Genomic DNA, 22,115 nt, shown 5'->3' with positions numbered 1-22,115 from the left:
TCGCCAAAAGAACACCATACCCACAGTGAAGCATGGTGGTGGCAGCATTATGCTTTGGGGTTGTTTTTCTTCAGCTGCAACTGGGGCCTTAGTCAAGGTAGAGGGAATTATGAACCGTTCCAAATACCAGTCAATATTGGCACAAAACCTTCAGGCTTCTGCTAAAAAGCTGAACATGAAGAGGGACTTCATCTTTCAGCATGACAACGACCCAAAGCATACATCCAAATCAACAAAGGAATGGCTTCACCAGAAGAAGATTCAAGTTTTGCAATGGCCCAGCCAGAGCCCAGACCTGAATGCGATGGAAAATCTGTGGGGTGATCTGAAGAGGGCTGTGCACAGGAGATGCCCTCACAATCTGACAGATTTGGAGTGTTTTTGCAAGGAAGAGTGGGCAAATATTGCCAAGACAAGATGTGCCATGCTGATAGTCATACCCAAAAAGATTGAGTGCTGTAAAAAAAATCAAAAGGTGCTTTCAATAAAGTATTTAAGGGTGTGCACACTTATGCAACCATATTTTAGTTTTTTTATTTTTACTTCCCTCCACCTAAAAGATTTCAGTTTGTTGTTCAACTGAGCTGTACAGTTTATAGGTTACATTAAAAGTGGAAAATGTTATGAAATTATTTCTTTGTCAATTTTTTACATCACAAAAAACGGACATTTTAACAGGGGTGTGTAGACTTTTTATATCCACTGTATCGTGCTCCCCTTTACCTCCGAACTCCTTGAATGCATGGTCTACAACCACCGGAGCTACTACCTCACTGGGAATAACCACCTTGATCCCCTTAAGTCTAGTTTTCACCCACAAAAACTGCTCTCCTAAAATAAAAAATAAAAAAAAAAAAAAAAAAAAAATTTGGCTAAAACCAATGAATGGTATTCATTACTCTTACTCTTGGACCTCTCTGTTGCCCTTGATACAGTTGCCTTCCCCACCACCCACTCCTTTGGTCTTGGTGACTGTGCTCTTCATTGGTTCTCATCGTACATATCCCACCGCACATGCAGCGGTGCTTGCAATTCTGCCACCTCTTCTTCCTTTTTGGCGTTTGGGGTCCTCCACTATTCAGTTATTGGACTTCTATTCTCAATCTATACCTCCTCCCTGGCTCAGCTGATTGCTTCCCATGGTTTTCAATGCCATTTCTACGCTGATGACACCCAAATCTATCTCTCTACTCCTCTGCTCACCCCATCTGTCTCCACATTCATCACTAATTTACTGACAGAAATATCAGTCACTTCCTCAAACTCAATCTAAAACAAAGCTCATATTTCCTGCCCCATATGCCCCTTCATCAACCTTGACAGAGAAGTCAAGAGGTTATCGGTCCATTCCCACATGCCAGGGTGCTAGGTGTAATTCTGGACTCTGAACTATCCTTTTAGTTCCCGCATCCATTCACTTTCCAAATCTTGCCGCCTCATCCTCCGCAACATGTCTAAAATATGCCCCTTTTTAACCAATGACACCACAAAGGTTCTGATAAACTTCCAGGTTATCTCTCGCCTCCACTACTGCAACTCCCTCCTCATTGGAATACGTTTACACAGGCTATCCCCTCTTCATTCCATCATGAATGCTGCTGTCACTCCTCCACCTAACCAACTGTTCAGCGTCTGCTTACCCCTCTGCCCATCCCTCCAGTGAATAAAATTCAAAACCTCTTTAGAGCTGATTCACACGTGCAATGCAGATTGAAGCTCAGGTTTCACAGCTAATTGATACAGTAGCTGTTCACAGGTTCATGTCAGGTTTACATCAGGTTCAGGACAGGATTGGCTGAGGATCTTATCCTGTTCACACATATGCAGTTTAGGAACGGTTCCCATAGAAGTCAATAGCCTGCAATCCACGCCTGAATCTGAAGCCACGGCTTAGAAATTGGACATGACTTTTTTTTAAAACCACACTGAATCCGCACCGCCAGTGTACCGGACATCTGAACAAGCACCATAGGAAGCAATGTTCTTTCACGTGTCATGCGGGTTGGTTGCGCTTCAAAACGCATTGAATATGCATATACAGTCATGGCCGAAATTGTTGGCACCCTTGATATTTCTCCAGGAAATCATGTATTTCTCACGAAACGTATTGCATTAACACATGTTTTGCTATACACATGTTTATTCCCTTTGTGTGTATTGGGACAAAACAAAAAAAGGGAGGAAAGAAAGCAAATTCGACATAATGTCACACAAACCTCCAAAAATGGGCTGGACAAAAGTATTGGCACCCTTTCACAACTGCGGATAAATAAGAATGTTACAAGCATGTGATGCTCCTGTAAACTCACCTGGGGCAAGTAACAGGTGTGGGCAATATAGAAATCACACCTGAAAGCAGATAAAAAGGAGAGACGTTCACTTAACCTTTGCATTGTGTGTCTGTCTGTGCCACACTAAGCATGGACAACAGAAAGAGGAGACGAGAACTGTCTGAGGACCTGAGAACCAAAATTGTGGCAAAATATCAACAATCTCAAGGTTACAAGTCCATCTCCAGAGAACTAGATTTGCCTTTGTCCACAGTGCGCAACATTATCAAGAAGTTTGCAACCCATGGCACTGTAGCTAATCTCCCTGGTCGTGGACGGATGAGGAAAATTGATGAAAGATTGCAACGCAGAATAGTCCGGATGGTGGATAAGCAGCCCCAAACATGTTCCAAAGACATTCAAGCTGTCCTGCAGGCTCAGGGAGCATCAGTGTCAGCGCGAACTATCCGTCGACATTTAAATGAAATGAAACGCTATGGCAGGAGACCCAGGAGGACCCCACTGCTGACACAGAGACATAAAAAAGCAAGACTACAGTTTGCCAAAATGTACTTGAGTAAGCCAAAAGCCTTCTGGGAAAACGTCTTGTGGACAGATGAGACCAAGATAGAGCTTTTCGGTAAAGCACATCATTCTACTGTTTACCGAAAACGGAATGAGGCCTACAAAGAACAAAACACAGTACCTACGGTAAAATATGGTGGAGGTTCAATGATGTTTTGGGGTTGTTTTGCTGCCTCTGGCACTGGGTGCCTTGACTGTGTGCAAGGCATCATGAAATCTGAGGATTACCAAAGGATTTTGGGTCGCACTGTAGGGCCCAGTGTCAGAAAGCTGGGTTTGCGTCCAAGATCCTGGGTCTTCCAGCAGGACAATGACCCCAAACATACGTCAAAAAGCACTCAGAAATGGATGGCAAAGAAGCGCTGGAGAGTTCTGAAGTGGCCAGCAATGAGCCCAGATCTAAATCCCATTGAACACCTGTGGAGAGATCTTAAAATTGCTGTTGGGAAAAGGTGTCCTTCCAATAAGAGAGACCTGGAGCTGTTTGCAAAGGAAGAGTGGTCCAAAATTCCGGGTGAGAGGTGTCAGAAGCTTATTGATGGTTATAGGAAGCGACTGATTTCAGTTATGTTTTCCAAAGGGTGTGCAACCAAATATTAAGTTAAGGGTGCCAATACTTTTGTCCAGCCCATTTTTGGGGTTTTGTGTGACATTATGTCATATTTGCTTTTCTGCCTCTGTTTTATATTTGTTCCAATACATACAAAGGGAATAAACATGTGTATAGCAAAACATGTGTTAATGCAATACCTTTTTTGTGTGAAATACTTGATTTTCAGGAAAAATATCAAGGGTGCCAACAATTTCGGCCATGACTGTATGTGAACGGGCAACTAAGGCAATCCCTGAAAACCCATCTCTTCAGAGAAGCCTATCCTGCCTCCACCTAACAATTGTACTTTTTTCTTCATCGGCTCATCCCTCAGTTATAACTTTCTGTATCTCTTGACCCTCCCTTTTTAGATTGTAGGCTTGAAGGAGCAGAGCCTTCTGGTTTTTCTTGTGTTGAATTGTACCGTTTGCCCTCATGTTCTAAAGTGCTGAACAAACTGTTGGTGCTTTTATAAATCCTGTATTATAATGTTAATCCGCCTTCAAGGAGCTTACAGTCCAAAGTCCTTATCTCGCATATACATGTGTGCGCGTGCACATACACGGCCAATGTGGAAGGTCTTTGGAGTGTGGGTGAAAACTGCAGAACCTTGAGAGGAAACCGGAAATCTATGCATGTACACCGAGAACATGCAAACTCCATGCAGATAGTGGGTTGTGAAGTAAGGATCCCAGTTCGGCAAGGCATGAGTGCTAATTACTGATTCACTGTGCTGCCCATAACATGGGTACCAGAACATACTAGATATTGCAACATTTGATATTCTATAAAAGTGGAACTCCAGCTGTTTTTTTTTTTTTTTTTAACTATGGGTTTTCCAAAAATCTTACTGCATAAATCAGGTCTGTGACTCTCCTATATAGTAAAGTTAGGAACAGGATAACAACCCTGTAGCCTAGACGAAAGAAAATCAGGAATAACAGGTCCTGTATTTCTATCTTTAGGAATTCACTGAGCTGGAGGTATGTTATTTGAATGTATTGCAGTCATACGCTTATGCTTCCACTAGAGGGCACTAGTGTAGCGAAGTTCTGCAGAACAGCTGTCAGAGATTGCATAAAATCTACAGACTGTCTCATTTGAGCATGTTAGGCCTCGTTCACACCATGGGCAGAGACCTGAGTTTTTTTTCTGCACCGGAGAGCACAACAAAATCAATTTGTTGTGCTAGTACTTACGGCATTGATTACTGCCCTGATCACAGCACTTGTATCCTGTGCAGATTTTTTTCTGCACAGGAATCTGCAATGTGTATATAGTTTTCTGTGCAAGAAAAAACTGACATGGCATCAAAATTGTGGTGGGACCAGGGCACATAGAGAACAATTGTTTTTTTTTTTTTTTTGTACCCTTGCAGAGATTTTTTTTGTTGCATATCTCTGTGCAGAGAAAAGTCTGCACATGATACCAGTGTAAACCTGGCTACACAATATACAATTTCCTTGTTCAATGTCCTTTAGGCTCCTTTCACACTGATATGTTTTTTTTCTTCCACTTTTATGTAAGAAAAAAAAAAGCAGAAGAAAAACATGTGACCCTGTATTTCTATGGAACTATTCACGCTGATCCATTACGGATGAGGTGCATTTTTCAAAATCCTACTTACTGCATTTTTGGTGTGGGGAAAAAAAAAAACACACCTCCCCATTGAAATCGATGGAAAACATGGCAAAAATGCACCCGGTTGAGTACAACCAGCCTGCCCATAGATGGATCAAATCTTGTCCAGTCCCTGATAAGGAACATGGCCGTAAACCATGCCATAAGTACTAGCGATTATTCTGATGGCATGCTGCTTGTCAGTGGGCATTGTGCTATGGTCTTGGAGATCTCACTTTACATGGCAAATCATTTAATTATTCAAACGCTTAATGAAAATCTGAAGTCTGGGCCCTATGTGGCCATGCTCATCATGCATGTAGATTAGTATGTTAAGAGTAGCGTTTTAGAGGTATACGGAAAAAAAAAAGCACCAAAGCTGAGTTGGGTAAGTTTATAATTATATAATTTATGCACATATGAGCATAAATGTATTCCAGTAGCCAGGATAAAGTAATATTCTAACTAGTAAAATGCATTTATGGTCCGTGCCAATGCCGTACACGCATACACATGCATACTTACATGCAGGGGCGGACTGACAACTCATGGGGCCCCCAGGCAATAGGGGATCATGGGGCCCCTGTGTCCTTGCCCAAACTCAAGCCTATGAAAAAGGTACCAGGGGCATCTCATGGGGCCCCCTACTGACCCCGGGCCCTCAGGCAGTGCCCGAGTTTCCAAATGGTCAGTCCGCCCCTGCTTACACGACACTGGAGGCATTTTGTTTTGTGCCAAGTTCTGGCAGAAAAAAAATACAGCATACACTGTGTGCACAGTTATTAGGCTCGTTTTTGTATTTTTGAGGATTAATTTCACTATTGAACAACTAGAGTGCTCTCGGTCAATCCCAAAATGTTGTTAAACCTCCAAACCTGAATATTTGAGAAAGTAAAAGTGAAGTTTTGGCTTTCTTAGGAGAATATATGTTTGCACAATTATTGGGAAACTATTAGTGTGCACAATTATTATGCGACGAAATTAAAACAAACATTTTATAATCTCACTTGTTTGTTTTTCGTCTAACCACTTGCCTTCCTGAGGATTTACCCCCCCCCCCCCCCCCTTCCTGACCAGGCCATTTTTTGCATTACGGCGCTGCATTACTTTACTGAGGATTGTGCGGTCATGCAACGCTGCACCCAAATGAAATTTACGTTTTGTTTTTTTCCCCCACGAATTTGCGCTTTCTTTCGGTGGTATTTGATCGCCTGTGCGTTTTTGTGTTTGTGTTTTTAGTTTGTTTTTTTTTTTTTTGTTTTTTTTTATTGCGCTATAAAAACAGACTGACAATATTTTTGACTTTTTGCTATTAACCACTTGCCTACAGGGCACTTGTACCCCCTTCCTGCCCCGGCCAAATTTCAGCTTTCAGCGCTGTTGCACTTTAAATGACAATTGCACGGTCATGCAACACTGTACCCATATGAAATTTTTATAATTTTTTTGTGACAGAGCTTTCTTTCAGTGGTATTTAATCACCTCTGGGTTTTTATTTTTTGCTAAACAAACCAAAACACGTTTTGAAGAAAAAAACCTTTTTTTTTTTTTTTCTTAGTTTGTTATAAAGTTTTTTGTAAATAAGTGATTTTTTTTTTTCTCCTTCACTGATGTGCGCTAATGAGGCTGAGTGATGGGCACTGATAGGCTGCACTGATGAGGAGGCACTGGTAGGTGGCACTGATGGGCATTGACAGGCATCACTGATGGGCACTGAAAGGCAGCACTCATATATGACATTGTTAGGCAGCACCGATGGGCGACACTGACTTGCATTGATAGGTGGCACTGAAAGGCAGCTCAGATGTGCACTACTAGGTGGCACTGATGGGCACTGGCAGGTGGCACTGACAGGGCTACACTGATCATCAGGGCGCCCTGATGATCAGTGTACATGTCCCCTCTGAGTAATGCCGATTACCGACTCTCCTCTGACAGCTCGTGAGGAGAGAAACGCCGATAACCGGCAATTCTTTTATTTACATGCTATCAGCTGTGATTGGACACAGCTGATCACATGACAGAGCCGACATCTTTTGGCTCTTTTTCCATTGATTGGTGAGCCTCTGTGTCCCAGGGACACAGCACACCACCGATCGCCACGCTGCACGCCCCTGGGGGCGCACACGCGCTGTTAGGGTGGGAGGACATCATATGACGTTCACCCAGAATGAGAGAACCGCCTTTCACCTGTCCTTTCCTTATATGGTGGGCGAGAGGCGGTTAAACATGTCCAGTAAAAAAAATTTAAGAAAATCTAATTTCATCATAAATTTAGGCCAAAATGTATTCTGCTACATGTCTTTGCTAAAACAAAATCCCAATACGTGTAAATTAATTGGTTTACGTGAAAGTTATAGCATCTACAAATAGCGGTATAGATACTAGAATTCTTTTTTTTCTACTAGTAATGGCAGTGTTCTTAGTGGGATTGCGGTGGACATTCTGACATTGTGGGGAACCAACTTGGTGTCACTGACATCCCCAGTGACACCAATACAGTGATCAGTACACAGCCATCCAAAGCAGTATGCTCGAGCTGACAGGGAGGAGAGCTGTTAGTAAACAAAACAGTCATCCCTCTTGGAGATGCTCGGTAATCACTGGCTGTGATCTGGTGATTGACAGCTGCAAATGGCAGCGTGGGTAGGGCATGCACGCCCCCTACCCGGAAATGCAAATTCACGTGTGTGTATATATACGTGATTTTTGTGCACCCCGCCAACCTGTAGCAGTATATCTGCATAGGGTGGCAGGAAAGTGGTTAAACTAAGAATAAATAACTCAAAATTTACAAATAAACATTTCTGGCATTTAAAAAAAAATAAAATAAAAATCGGTGACCAATATAGCTACCCTTCTTTTCAATAAGTCATAAGCCTTCCATTTATGGAGTCTGTCAGTTTCTTGATTGTTGACTATCAACTTTTTGTTCAGCAGCAACCAAAGCCTCCCAGACACTGTTCAAAGAAGTGTACTGTTTTTCTTCACCGTAAACTCCCATTTTTAATTAGGGCCCACAAGTTCTCAATAGGTATAGGTCAAATGAGAGGGTGCCGTGTCCTTATTTCATCTTTCAGGCCTTTACTGGCTAGCCACGCAGCGGAGTACTTCAGTGCATGTGATGGAGCATTGTCCTGCATATTTATCATGGTCTTCTTGAAAGATTCAGACTTTCCTGTACCACTGCTTGAAGAAAGCAGTAGATTTGGGAGTTGATTTTGAGTCCATCTTCAACCCAGAAAGGTCCAACTAGCTCATCTTTAATAATACCAGCCTATACCAGTACCCCACCTCCACCTTCTGGCGTCTGAGTTGATGTGGAGCTCTGTGCCGCCCATTACTGAACCAGCAATGGGCCCATCCATCTGGTCTGTCAAGAGTCACACTCATCTCATCCGTGCATAAAACCTTTGAAAAATCTGTCTTCAGATATTTGTTGGCCCAGTCTTGACGTTTCAACTTGTCTTGTTCAGTGGTGGTCGGGTTTCAGCCTTTCTTACCTTGTTCATGTCTCTGAGCACTGAACACTGAGTACTTCTGGGCACTCCAGGTAGGTTACAGTTCTGGAATATGACCGCACTGGAGGATCATGGATTCCTGGTAGCTTCACATTTAAATCATCTTCTTCCCCCCCCCCCCCAACACATTTCTTGTTACCCTATTTGCAACAAAATGTTGGGTGGTTTTACAATTTTTGACTTTTCAGAGTCAGTTAAATCCTTTTTTTTTTTTTTCTTGAGGAAAAGAAGCTACCTAATAATTTGCACACTTTGCTATAGGGTGTTGACCTCCTCGGGTCACTTCCTCCCTCATTACACAACTACACATCACCTGATGTGCTAAAATCCAATAAGCATTCAAGTTTATACAGCTTGGAGTTGGACAATATGCAGAAAATGATGATTTGGTCAAAAAGATCATGTGATCAGTTTGTTGCATGCATGTTTTTATTTATTATTTTTACTTTTTGTTGTATCAAATCAGAAAGATTGTTGCTCAGGATTTCTAGATGTTCTGGTTGGCATCAGCAGTAACGGTCTGTGAGGAATCCACCACGGAGGAGACCTTTCCAGGTGGAGATGAAATAACTCTGGAGATAAAATATTCACACTTTGAGAAGTAGATGTTTTCTGTAACATGCACATGTAGTGCAATATTTTTATGAATGGAACATTTTTCTCTGTAAATTGACTTTAAGTACCAGTCTGCAGGGTGGATTTAAATCACTAGTCAGTAAGGCTTGATTTAAATCCTAGTTTTCTACATAGACTAATTCTTGCTGGTATAACTTTAATATTCAAGTAGATGAAGATTTTTAGAATAACAACTTTTCATATTAGTTTTTTTATCCCCAGTTTAATAGGTTAATCATTCATATTTGGACAACTTTTCTGTTGTACTTAGGAAGGAGAAAAATAATCATTACCTTAATAATAACAATTTAAATAGATTTATTCAACTGAAACAATAACATTACAGCATATGTTATTTGCTTAACCACTTCCAGTCCAGACACTTTCATCCCCTTCCTGTCCAGGGCAATTTTCAGCTTTCAGCGCTATCACACTTTGACAATTGCACGGTCATGCAACACTGTACCCATATGAATTTTTTACCATTTTTTTTGAGACAGATAAAGCTTTATTTTGGTGGTATTTATTCACCGCTGGGATTTTTATTTTTTTTGCTATGTAAATGAAAATGTCCAAAAATTTTGAAAAAAAGTGTTTTTCTTATATTTTGCAAATAAATAATCTTTCATCATAAATCTTGGCTGAAATGTATTCCGTTATCTTTTTAGTAAAAAAAAAAAAATAAGCCAAATTAGTTTACCAAAAATTATAATTTTTAAACTTTTTTCTTTTTTTTTTTTTTACATTTTTATTTTATTTTTTTTACATACTGTCACCCTAGCAGTACAGTGTCACCATGGTGACACTACTACTTGTGGGTGGTGATGAGTTTTGTTTTTTTTTTCTTTTTTACAGTGATTGCTTTTACACCCACATAGGATGTAAAAGCAATCATTTCTCTTTCTCTGTCTGCATTCTTGCAGCCATTGAGAAATACTGAGTGAGCTGTGATTGGTCACAGCTTGTCACATGGTACAAGGCTGTTGTGAATAGCCTTGTACCATGTGACCTCTGTGATCATTCACAGATTTCACACGTAGTAAGCAATGATGTCACAAGTGACATCTTGCTTACTACTTTGCATGTGATCACTGATTGGCCTATCAGTGATCACATGATCGGGACCTCGTACAGAGGTCCTGTCCGACACAGCGGGCACCGGATCGCGGTGCTGCGCGCTCCCAGCTAGAAATGGCAGGTGCTGTTAATGAACGGCAACCCGCCCCTGGAGTGCCACCGTCCTGCCGTTTTTATAAACAGCAGGCGGACAGCAAGTGGTTAAACAAATATCCATGTTTGTTAACTAATTTAGCTAAACAAAATATATATATTTTAAGAAACTTAGACTGTCAGCCCCTTCCTCCTCACACTTAGTTTCACTTTCTTCTTGTGCTGATCTATTCCACTCCAAACAATCAGAAAAATATTGTTTCTATTCTATTCACTGAACTTCTTGAAACTTAGCACTGAAGGGGTTGATTCTGTATTCATAGGTTTGTAGAAGTTAGGATGAAGGTCTTTTTCTTAACTCTGTTCATGTTATAACATTTTTGCTGTGAAGAAGAGGCATGTGATCTCCGCTGAGTCAAATTCAGTTTTGAGAACTGCAAAAGTAAACCAAACATCTGTGATAATATCTTGTAGGCAGAGAAACTGCCCAATAATCTTACAAAAACCTCTGGAAGAGCATGACATTGTGAATGGATTCATGGAATTTATTTACCAAAAAAATTAAACATATACAGCCTTATTCTACATAATTAAAAAACGAATCTTTATTTCATGATGGAATAACCTTTGGATGGTAATATATTTTCCTCAAAAAGCATTTTATTTTAAAAAATCCGATTTTTAAATAATTTTTTTTTTTTTTTTTAAATCCTTTTTATCCACCCTGCCAGTCTGGTATGATATACCTGGTGCAGCATTGTGCATTGAAGCTTTTATTATCCTGCTTTAAATGTGAAGCCTTCACAAAATGTGCTGCTTCTGTGTTGTCCTCTGTGGGTGGTATCTGCTTCTTTCAGCGGTGTCCTGGTACAGGATATAAATGACATTATCGCCCAGGATCGGATGCGATGCAAACAAATCCATTTACTGAAAGAATAATAGTTTTCAGGCTGTAAGTGAACAGACACAGAGCAGCGAGTTGGAAGCTGTCAGGGAAGCATGCAAAGCAGAAATGTGATATCTTATTGCTATGGAAATTTTAGCAGCCTGCAGTAACCTGTTACCTGTCAGGGGTAGCCGTAATTATAGAAGTACAGCTTGGTCTGGTTTCAGGGTTTGGGCGTGAATAATCTGCAGATATCAATATAATGCACATCTTCCTCCCCAAGTGAGTCTTGTTTTGAAAAACCTAACCTGAAAACCACTACATGGAGACCTGCTGCAAAGACACAAAAAATGGATAGTTTGTACAAAATGTTATCATATCCCAAAGAACTTTCTTTTTAAATGCAACTTCAGGGGAAAAAAAACTATCTTTTGGATAGAGCAGAAAAGGGTAGAACCTCTGCTGGGTTATTCCTGTGCCCCTATTAAGGGGATTTCTGTTGATTTTGCACCTTTTTACCCAAAACTTTTTAGAGGATCATGTTGCCAGCAAGATCCTTCATAAATTGTACATGCCTGTGTGCATGATCCCTAATTATCAAAAGGATTGCTTAGCAATTCTATAGGAACTTTATTTTTATTCCTCTGGGAAAAAAAGGACTGCTTTATGGTCACCTTTTAAAACTATTTTTCTGTCTTCCTCTAATGTCAACTGGTGTTCTGCTTATGATTGGTCAGGGTTTCCCATATCATGTAGATTATCTTTAAATACACAAAACTGGTTTTTCTTAGGCTAGTATAAAATTTCAGCTGGTGTGCTTTACATGGTGGAGAGTACTAATGGTAGCAGTTTAATATCGGGGAAAGTGTGTGTGTGTGTGTGTGTGTGTGTGTGTGTGTGTGTGTGTGTGTGTGTGTGTGTGTGTGTGTGTGTGTGTGTGTGTGTGTGTGTGTGTGTGTGCGTGCGTGCGCGTCCCTTCAGAGTTGTCCTGTAAACATGGATAATATCATTGGTTATTCTAAACATGGATAATATCATTGGTTATTCTAAACATGGATAATATCATTGGTTATTCTAAACATGGATAATATCATTGGTTATTCTAAACATGGATAATATCATTGGTTATTATATTGATTTGGTTTATTGTATTTTGAAATGCTGGCTGTTGCACCTTCTGCCATGGTGGTGCAGCTGGCTCTGAACTTTACAGTCAGTCCATGTTGGTCCCAGGGCTGCAGGTCACCTAGTTGTGCTCCAGGTCCTTTTACCTGCACTCTATAAATACAGAGTGACTGTAACCTGAGCAGACTCTGTAGGAGCCGAGTGTGACTATGTGGGTGTGTTGAGTAGAAGTGACCCTGCCGGTCAGCCCTCTGAGTACTGCTGTGCAGTATGTGCCCTTCCCTGTTGACACAGCAACTACAAGTGTAAAGCACAGCTCCCTGACTCAACATCCTCTGCTGGAGCTTCCTGACAGTCGGGGAACATGGAACTACTATTTTACCAGTAAAACACTCTTCTTCAAATTATTTTCCCAAAATATGACCCTCCAGACTTCTGAGGAGACCATCTTCTAGGACAGATTTCTACAACTCTATAAACCATGGCTGCTCCTCCCTTACTCCTTTTAGTAGACAGGTATGTATCGGACTGTGAGGAAAGGTACTTTCTGTAGCAAGACTTTCTGTGTTGATTTTTCCCAGCTCTGTCTCTCTGCTGTATTGTTTTCTGGAAACTTTGCTCTGCACAGTTTATATCAATCTTCTTCTTTTTTATTTATTTATTTTTTCAGAATTGTGTTTTCTTATTCCACAAAACTAGAGTGGAGTTTTGTGTTCTAGTAATTTTTATGTTTTAGAATTCTGCTTTTTTAAGAGGTGTTCACGTCATGTCATGTTCTATCACATATCACTCTCACATATCTCTAAATAATTTCAGGACAGTGGGCAATGCTATGAAAGTTATTGTGTTACTCCTGACTTTCATTGAGTTTTAGTTCCTTCTCACCATAACCTGTATGGTTATACTATGTTGTTGGGTCCCAAGCCCTACTCTATAAAAGTCATTGGGAGAGATGTGCTAAAACTGGAGCACTCAGAATCTGGTGCATGGTAGCCAGTTGGCTTCTTACTTCAGCTTGTTCAATAAAACCTTGTAAGCGGCTTGGTTTCTATGCAGAGTTGCGCCAGATTTTGCACATTTTATTAACCCCCATACATTGCCCTAATGATGGCCAAATAGCCTGAAACAGCTGCGTGCAGTTTGGAATAAATGGTTCTATAATACTATGTCTGCACTATACTGTACACCATTGCTTCCAGATATGTATCTGGCTGGTGAGGCATAAAGCATTCATTCTCACAGCTTTGTCCACTGTCCTAAAATGAGGAATAGTTTTTAGGGAATTAGAGATGTGAATATGTTTTAAAGTGATACTAAAGGTAACCTAAAATTCATTTGACTTAAAAAAAAAAAAAAACACAAAAAAACACCACACTCACTTGTCATACTTACATGCTCTGTGCAATTGTATTGCACAGAAGGGCCCTGTTCCTTCTCTTCTTGGGTCCCCCTACTGGTGCTCCTCCCACCTTTTGAGTGCCCCCTTAGCAATCCTCACTGGCAGTGATTGACAGCAGCGGAAGCCAATGGCTCCCACTGCTGTCTCTGCCCCAATGAGGAGGGAGAGAGCCGGGAGAGCCTCTGCTGTCCCACACATCTCTGGATTGAGATGGGCTCAGATAAGTATAAAGGGGAGGGGGGGGGGGCTGGAGGGTAGTGGCACACAGTTTTTTACCATCATGCATAGACTGCATGAAGGTAAAAAAAACCTTCAGCCTTTACAACTGTAATTAGAAGGCTTTACTGTGTTTCTGATTACAGCGAGAGCTTTTTAATTGATTTTTATGATTTTACTGTCTTCATGGAAGAGCTGATTAGTGTAGAAATTTTGCCCCAAAAATATGTGGCATGTTAAGTTTAATAAGCCACTTAGCCCATGGTTACAACATGCAATATCATTTGTATGTCCTAGACATAGGTTAAATAATTCAATTGGCATTTTGGGATAAACTGACCAATAATGCAGCTTATTCTTTTTTTGTATGTGGGTTACCGTGAATGCCGGCCATAGCTGAATATTTCATTTTAACATGCAGGGAAGTGTATCTGGTGTAAATGAGCCCATAAGCTGCCAATGGCTGAGAAAACAAAGACCCGATTTTGCTGTTTTTTTGATCTCATGGGGAGAGGAAGTTCTGTTGGCTAACCACATTTGGTTGGTGAGGCAGGAGCTACATGGGTGATTTTCTATTATGCGAATGAAAAAGAAATTTAGTTTACCAATTGTTTTTGCTCTGTGACCGGACTTAATTTGGAACACCACATGCTCCTCTGCTCAAAATGGCAGAAAACCAGTGTAAGATCAAGTGATCAATAGTAGACCATATAATCGTGTGATTGTAAGCTTGGACTACCACCAGAAAATGTGCCGAGTCTTCTCTCCTCTGTCCATTAACCTGAACAGAAATGTTCTTGTTTATGGAGAACTCTGCTGTCAGAAGTGCTGGAGGGCAGTAGGATTGTGCCAACATGGCTGACCATCCACTTATAATATGTCCGTATAAAGAACATTACTAAACAGGATTTAACTAAAAAAGTTAATATCTTATCTTCCTATAGTTATCTGCTGCTTGATCGAACAACGCTTAGTGCAAAGTTCACAGTGACTGGAGTTCACATTGGAGCTGAGCGCACCTTTGACATGCATGGGCCACCTACAGCCGGTTCCTAACATCTTGTCATTCTACTACCAGATTTTAGATTAAATGTTTTCCTAAATTCTATATTAACAAAATACCGACCTAAATCAGAACACTGGACTGAGCCCATGTGCTGCATACTCATACTGTACCTAGTTACTCAGTCACTGCCCTGAAACTAAAATTCAGCGATTTAGCTCTGTTCACACCAGTGCAATTCAGGTGCAGTAAAAAATCCTTCTTGCAGTATTTTTTTTGCTGATTGCATGAAAAGCTACGTGTCGATATAGAGTTCAATGGTAATGCAGGTAAACTTCAATTAAAATGCTACGTGCATTCAATGTGTCATACCAGTGTAAAGCAGCCAGCCATACGTAGGGGAAATCCTGTGCTTTGAGTTTGCTTTATGTCCCTTTATTTTGCAGCTCCTGGTTTGTGAATAGCAGGATCTGTGCACCAAGTTTTTTTTTTTGTTTTTTTTTTTTTTTTTTTTTTTTTTTTTTCGTTGATTGCCTAATGTACCATTATGCGCACTTTTGATGTTTTTTTTTTGTTTTGTTTTGTTTTTTAAATTTCTTACCTTAACACTATAATTTTAATTTTGTTTTAATATACTTGTTTTGATGTAAGACCTTTTTCTAGCCTCCTTGCTTGCAGCAGTGATTTGACAAGGCTTGCATAATCCTCCCTGGTGAAGTTTAGCCTTTCAGGAAGTGTGAAGCTTCAACCATTATTGCAGGTTGTAGAGTTTACTCCCGGTCACAGTAAAGATGAAGCCTTTTCATTAAAGAGGTGGATAGAGCACAGATTATTACTTGCTTAAAACATTGCTCATACTATTTACAAGTACAGAAAATGGCCACTGCCCCAGTCTATAACTGGCCTTCACAGCAAGGAGCACATGGACAGACAACGCATGTCAAACAGCAAAAAACAATTCCCAGCTCTAACTCGCCATCCAGCTTGCAAACAAACCGAATTAGTTTGGCCCCCTCAACCAACAATTCAACAGTACAAAAAATGGCCACTGCCCCAGTCTATAACTGGCCTTCAAAGCAAGGAGCACATGGAAGGGCGACGCATGTCAAACAACAAAAAATAAAAATTCCCAGCTCTAACTTGCCAGCCACTAATTTGGTTTGTTTGCAAGCTGGATGGCGAGTTAGAGCTGGGAATTTTTCTTTTGTTGTTTGACATGCGTCGCCCTTCCATGTGCTCCTTGCTGTGAAGGCCAGTTATAGACTGGGGCAGTGGCCATTTTTTGTACTGTTGAATTGTTGGTGAGGGGGCGCACTGGACACCTTAGCTGTCATTGTGCTACATGCTGGGTGTCCAGTGCACTCCTGTACCTTTTTTAAAGGAGGGGTGGGCTCCCTCAGGTCCATCTGCCCTTGTTCTATCCATTAAATACATGTGCCTCTACTATGGGGGCTCTGAAAATTGGAGCGTTAGGAACCACAGAATACTGGGGTGCCGTAACGAGGCTCTGTAGCTTACGCATGTGTTTGCAAATGTGTGCTAACTAAACCCCTGTTTTTAACTCTGGTTAATTCAGTTTGTTTGCAAGCTGGCTGGTAAGTTAGAGCTGGGAATTTTTTCTTTTTTGTTGTTTGATATACTATTTATAATACATGTAAAATTTCTATATATAGGAACTGGCATTGTAGTTTTGGTTTAAGGTGTGACTTTTTTTTTTTTTTTCTTTTTTTTTTAATTCCTAAAAAGATGCAAGTGGTATAAATCCACTTTGTGTGCACCAAATGCCTTTGTGAACCCAGATATTACTATATAAAAGTAGCAGTGACCTCCTCGCTGGGCTGCATGTAACTTATTTTTAGTTTGGACTGTTGAATAGTTAAAACTCCCATCAGTTTCTATTTTGCTCTGTGTCCTGTTGGGTAGATTTCCTTTATTTCCTGCCTAGAGATGCAAAAAAGATGCAAGAGGAAATCTCTACAAAGCAAGGGAAATTCCCTGCTTGATTGTCACCAGAACAGATATTGTTGGAAGATTTATCTGGGTTCAGACTATAGCTCGCCTATGAATCACACAGGAACCGCACTGCATTCTTGTGCAATTCACATGTGATTGTGTGTGGTGTAACTTGAGCCATTCATTTTCAGTGGGCTCAAATCGCACCGCATAGCACAAAAAATGTGCAGACACCTTTTTTTTTGAGCTGCACTGGAACTGGGTTGGAACGATTTATTTTGTACCTTGTGGTCAGTGCAGGCAAACAAACTGCGTTTCATTAACTTTTGAATTGACACCCACAGCAGATCACAAAAAAGTGTGATTGCAATGTGGTGTGGGAAACACACAGGGATCGTGGACTGGGGCTTACACTCCTTTTTTTGTGCTGGTGATATCTGTAAAAGTTTGGAATTTAACATCCTTTTGAGTCTAAGGCTCAGTTCAAACTAGCATTGAAACCAGGCATTTGAGGGGTGTTTGTTAATGCTCCTCAAACGCCTATGAAAATGATACACATGGCAGCACACAGTGCTGTTCACACTGAAGTATTAGCGTTGCTTCAAAATTGATGCCTCGTGTGGAGTCAGGAGTTGAAGCCTTTCAACGCCTCCCATTCAAGTCTATGGTGACGCTCCTCAAACTCCTGGGAGGCGTTACTGCATTTAAGTTCATTATAGGTGTTTGTGGTGTGGTTTTAATGCTTGGAAACTGCTTATAAAATACCTCAAAACTGCGCAGACAGCATTTGGGGAGCGTTTTTAACACTTTTAAACAGGGTGGATTTTGATTTAAATCACTATTCAGTAAGGCTTGATTTAAATCCTAGTTTTCTACATAAAGACTAATTCTTGCTGGTATAACTTTAATATGCAAGTAGATGAAGATTTTTAGAATAACTTTTCATATTAGTTTTTTTATCCCCAGTTTAATAGGTTAATCATTCATATTTGGACAACTTTTCTGTTGTACTTAGGAAGGAGAAAAATAATCATTACCTTAATAATAATTTAAATAGATTTATTCAACTGAAACAATAACATTCCAGCATATGTGATTTGCTTAAACATCCATGTTTGTTAACTAATTTGGCTTAACAAAATATATATATTTTAGGAAACTTAGACTGTCAGCCCCTTCCTCCTCACACTTAGTTTCACTTTCTTCTTGTGCTGATCTATTCCACTCCAAACAATCAGAAAAATATTGTTTCTATTCTATTCACTGAACTTCTTGAAACTTAGCACTGAAGGGGTTGATTCTGTATTCATAGGTTTGTAGAAGTTAGGATGAAGGTCTTTTTCTTAACTCTGTTCATGTTATAACATTTTTGCTGTGAAGAAGAGGCATGTGATCTCCGCTGAGTCAAATTCAGTTTTGAGAACTGCAAAGTAAACCAACATCTGTGATAATATCTTGTAGGCAGAGAAACTGCCCAATAATCTTACAAAAACCTCTGGAAGAGCATGACATTGTGAATGGATTCATGGAATTTATTTACCAAAAAAATTACATATACAGCCTTATTCTACATAATTAAAAAACAAATCTTTTTTTCATGATGGAATAACCTTTTGGATGGTAATATATTTTCCTCAAAAAGCATTTTATTTAAAAAAAATAGATTTTAAATCAAAAAAATGTTTTTGATTTTTAAAAAAAATCATTGATTTTTATCCACCCTGCTTTTAAAACACCTAACACTATAGGGGCGTTTGGGAAGAAGTCGTGTGAACAAGCCCGAAGTGTTAATGGTCACCAGGACAAATATGACTTGTGACTCTACCCAGAGGGCATACAGAATGCAGTAAAAACTTGACAGAGGTTCTAAGCCTTCCTCATTCCAAAACACAGAACGTTTGGCTATATGTACATTTTAAAGCTGTAGTAAACGTTAGACTTGTACCGAATGGTTGCACTATTACATTTGAATGGTTCACGGTTTATGAATTTGTTTTATAGTGAATGAATTTAGGTGGCAAATTTGATCAATATAAATTATTTCTATATTTATGGAAGTATTGATTTTAGGGTACATACATTCAGTACACAGTGAATACACTTTTTTTTTTTTTTTTTTTTTTTTTTTTTTTATCTACATCTTGATATCCAAAACATTTTGATAATTTTTACATTGGTGTATTCATTTATATTCTTGCATGCATTTTTAATACAGAGTTACTGTGTGAACGGAATACATATTTATTATAGAATAACTGTCATAGTGCACATATCCCTTTGTAATGTACAGCGCTGAGCGAACCATTGGCGCTTTATAAATACTGTATAATAATAATAGTGCGGTCACAATTTTTATATTTCTTATTTAAGCACTTGTTCACACTGGATAAGATGTTGAAATCATGTGACTTCAAAATCATTCGACTTCAAGTGAAGTTGCACGATTTCAAAGTCGCATTGCAGTGCGACTAGGTGCAACTTGGAAGACATCTGTGTGACTTCATGCACAGTTGTCTATGCAAGTCGCACCTCAAATTGCAAAAAGTAGTGCAGGAACTACTTTCAAAATAGTGGCACCGATTTGAATGGTTCATTGTCGACAATAGGGTGCGACTTGCCATGCGATTTGAAACTGTCCAATCGCATGACAAGTCGAACCGGCGTGCACCAGGGCTTAGACATCCTGTCATTGGATGACTGTAGCTTAGTTGGGTAGCTTTCAGTCCACTTGGTGCAACAAAAAAAAGAACACTATTTACTTGATTACTGTCTGAGGACTGAGTGGGATTTAACACACCTAGTCTTAAATGGCCTATGCCTGGATGCTTGCTCCATTAAGGGATCACAATCTGGGTTTAAAGGATGACTTCACCTTTTCAGGCAGAATTTAACTTTTCATACTAAATAGAAGCAATTCCCAATGCCATTTCTGGCCCAGCCATCCCGATGTGCTTTTATCTCACTTAACTCATCCACAGGACATTTCATTTTTTGTCGGTTTCTGTGAGATTTTGAATGGATTTTCGGATTGCATAATTTCCTGTAGATAGTCTCTCAGCATTCACCTCCTGTAGAGCACTTCCCAGAAGCCTTCAGTTCCTTGTTGCATCACAAAAAAGGTGTGATGGCGTGTGTTCACCACTCTGGACCACACCTCCCTCTTTATAATACTACCTGTCTGATTTGATACAAATGGAATAGATTGTTCAGGTGTGTCCTTCTATTCTATAGTTCTGGAAAATGTACAGACATTGTACAATCAGATTGCATAGTGTATGACCATCTTTTATACAAGTACATAGTGAATGGATGGAGACACTCAGTTGTCAGGCCCTGTTCACATTTCCATCTCCATGTAGTGAAGACTCACATTCCCGCATGCATTTTGTTTTGGAGAGTTTTCACTCGTCACGCATAGGGCAGCCCATTCACTTGAACAGACACGCAATGATCGCCCCAGAAAAGCTCCAGAACATTTTTTGGAGTGAAGTACGGTGTGTTCCTCCAAGTTTTTGGTGTGTTTGTTGCACCTGGGTGCCTTTTAACACAGCATTTCTCAACCTTTTCAGCGGAACCCTTGACATAACTTTCTGGTCTCAGGGAACCCCTGCTAAAAATGACTTTATCTACAATTCATGATACTTTAGTGTGATGGCCAGGGGGAAGAATGCTCCTTACACTTGTGGTCATTGGGAAGAATTACCCCTTTACAGATTGCTAAAAAGATCAATGGTGTCACTGGGAACTTACCTGAGAGGCAAAAATTGCTCAGGAAACCCCTGGAAACCTCCTAGAGGAACTCTAGGGTTCCACGGAACCCTGATTGAGAAACCCTGCTTTAACATGTATTCTGAATACAAACGCCGTACACAATGTGCATTTTCTGTGCAGATTACCATGTGTTCGGAAACACACAGATGTGAATGGAGCCTTTGTGCCGTTGTGTTCTGTGCAATTTCAGTTTCAGGTCCCATTCACACCAGGAGTAGAGGGAGCGTATGTTTTTTGCCTTGTTTTTCCAGTGACACACAAATGACAGCCCGTTGATTTCAATGGGCTGCGCTACCGTGGCAAAGTAGTTCACGGGATATTTTTGGCATTATGTGAGTTGTACAGATTTACTGCACGTTTTGCTGCATTTGTCACTTTTTTTTTTTTGTGTGTGTGGCAAAATGTGTCTGTTTCTGTGTTAGGTGTGCCATTAACAATTAATGACACTGAAAGCGCAACTTGTTAATATTAGGTGTATAAATGTGGCCAAACACTATACAATCTGTACAATCTCCTTTTAGCTTTTCCAAAACTTTATAATAGGAGGACACAGCCTATATTTAAAGCAGGCCCTTGCATTACATCAGGGGTGTCACATGGGCTGCATGCAGCCTGAGTCCGTCTGAAGGGATGCTAGGCCAGCCAGGCAAATGCATGTGGGGAGAGATCCCAGGGGATGCTGTGAAAATATAGCTGATGAGTGAAGGGTGTGTACTAATGCGGTCAGTGCAGGATGTGTGTGCTAATGAGGTCAGCTGGTAATCTGCTTCCGGGGTCCTACTGGCTCCTCTGTCTACATTCTAGGAATTGCAAAAGCTTTCTAAGAAAATTTACCAAAGGCTAAGGTAAGGCCTTGCTCTCCAGATCAAAGCGAGTTGAATATTTTTTCAACTGAGGTACATTAATGGTATATTGGTGCATAAGGGAGCTGGATTTTATTTATTTAAAGTAAAAAGTGAAGCGGGACCAATTACTAGGTCTATGCTACATAGATTTAAACATTTTTAAAGAACTTTCTACATTTTCAGTTTTTCTAAATGTGAATCCGTTCTTAAAATATTACCTTGCTCCTTCATTGTCACACTCATTATCCACGTTCACTGGAGACTACAAGTGGCTGTTAAAACAAGCGTGATCCACAGTTGTTGCGATCAGGAAACTTGTATGCTTGAAATGTCATGCAGCCATTGCTGGAGTGAAAGCAGGAAGTGGCTGCAGATAGTCAGCTGCACTCCGATGCAGCAAAAGGATGAAAAAAGGTAAAGAAAAATATTAGAGAAAGAAGGTAACACAGTGCTTTATGAAATGATATTCAGTAAAGCCCTGTTCACACGGATTTTCTCCTGTGTCGCTGCAATGCATGACAATGGAAATCGCATTATTCTCTAA

The 22,115-nt window shown here is 40.2% G+C and overlaps 1 protein-coding gene across 2 annotated transcripts in view; it reads left to right on the top strand.

The window, feature by feature from the left end:
- The window catches only part of TBC1D14 (TBC1 domain family member 14), a 170,860-nt gene that overhangs the window by 60,766 nt on the left and 87,979 nt on the right, over positions 1-22,115 (top strand). Inside the window, exon 1 of one of the 2 annotated variants that reach the window (XM_089691594.1) lies at positions 12,662-12,900. The exons of the other annotated variant lie outside the window; for it this stretch is intronic. Within the exon in view, the coding sequence (XP_089547720.1) occupies positions 12,866-12,900 (35 nt within the window). The 5' untranslated portion in view covers positions 12,662-12,865. Of the gene's footprint in view, positions 1-12,661; positions 12,901-22,115 lie in introns of those variants that run through there. 2 annotated transcript variants of the gene reach the window in all.

This window comes from Staurois parvus, unplaced genomic scaffold (assembly GCF_062004578.1).
Source record: "Staurois parvus isolate SC_StPar_1 unplaced genomic scaffold, SC_StPar_1.0 ptg000564l, whole genome shotgun sequence".
Lineage (NCBI taxonomy): Eukaryota > Metazoa > Chordata > Amphibia > Anura > Ranidae > Staurois > Staurois parvus.
This window is presented reverse-complemented; position numbering and strand designations above follow the sequence as displayed.